The following is a 1,145-nucleotide window of genomic DNA, read 5'->3' as shown; positions in this document are numbered from 1 at the left end:
TGATGTATATGAAACAGGTTTCACTGGGTTGTATCAGTGATGAAGATGAAGCATGATAGAGATGAGACGTGATATAAGTGAAACATGATAGATATGAAACACTGATGTAAGTGAAACATATCAAGTGATGGGATCAGTCATACAGTTACAGGGTCAATGACGAATAGTTAGGAAAGAAAAAGAAACCCCCCCTCAGGCTGTAACAGAGAGGTGATTCCTCTCGCTCAACTTGCTCTAGGCCTTCTGCTAGGCCTAAGAAGTCGGGACGAAGATGGTTATCTTCGTATGTGGGGGGCGCTGGAAGATATGCTGCTGGTGGTGGCAAATAGGGAGGAGCTGCAGTCCTTGCTATCTCGTTGGTGAAAGGTGATATTATTGGTGCGTTGCTCAAATCGAAGTCGTTTGGGTCACCGCCTGATTCTTCTGTTTGAGCCCTCTTGACTACTCCTGTGATCAAGTCGTTCTGAACCGCAGCTAAAATAAGCTCGGCTTCAGGTCCTCCAACTCTACACTAGAGTTCTTCTTTGGATGCGCTTCTAGCGATCTTGACTAGTTCAGGTGATTCTGTAACTCGTCGCAAGAACCACTGTATAGGGATGGGTTGGTGAGGTGATGATGGGGTAGGCAAGGCGCTTGCCTGTACTTCTTCTGCTACATTCAAATCCTGTTCCACTAACCTGACTGATTCTCTTAGGGCCTCCGCTAGACTGATGTACTCTCTGTAGAGTTCTTCTTTGGGAGGACTATCAAGTCCTTCTGCGGCAAGACTTGCAATATGTCCTTTGACGAATTGAAGTTGTTCAGTGGGAGTCCCCAAGAATGGGAAAGAGAATAGGGGGGATGGGGTACGAGCTTCTTGAAGGTCCTGGGCAAACTGAGAAGCATGCAGTGACACTTCCCAGGTGGAGTGAGTTTATCTGTGAAACAAACAAGATGACCAAAAGAGGGATGTCGATAATGACAATCGACTAATAGGATAGTCTGATCTTAATGTCAAGGTATCGCCCTTGACCCTAACCCTGACTCTAACCCCTGCACTCACTTGTGTAGTTTCTGGGTAGTTAACAAGAGGTAAGCTGTTGCTTGTCTTGGGAGTGGTAAACTCAGAGTAGAGTAGAGTGAAGTAGACGGTGTGTGATCGAGTA

The 1,145-nt window shown here is 46.2% G+C and overlaps 1 protein-coding gene across 1 annotated transcript; it reads right to left on the bottom strand.

The window, feature by feature from the left end:
• Window positions 1-511: 511 nt before the first annotated feature.
• On the bottom strand, window positions 512-885 carry FIBRA_09527 (uncharacterized protein; the record flags this gene model as incomplete). The annotated part of the gene is made up of 2 exons (XM_012321817.1): window positions 512-651; window positions 717-885. 2 exons carry the CDS (start codon window positions 883-885, stop codon window positions 512-514), a joined length of 309 nt encoding a protein of 102 aa, XP_012177207.1.
• Between the last annotated feature and the right edge of the window lie 260 nt (window positions 886-1,145).

The sequence above is a fragment of the Fibroporia radiculosa genome (assembly GCF_000313525.1).
Source record: "Fibroporia radiculosa TFFH 294 genomic supercontigs, scaffold60340, whole genome shotgun sequence".
Lineage (NCBI taxonomy): Eukaryota > Fungi > Basidiomycota > Agaricomycetes > Polyporales > Fibroporiaceae > Fibroporia > Fibroporia radiculosa.
Note: the sequence above shows the minus strand (reverse complement) of the source record. Positions and strands in the feature narration are given on the sequence as shown.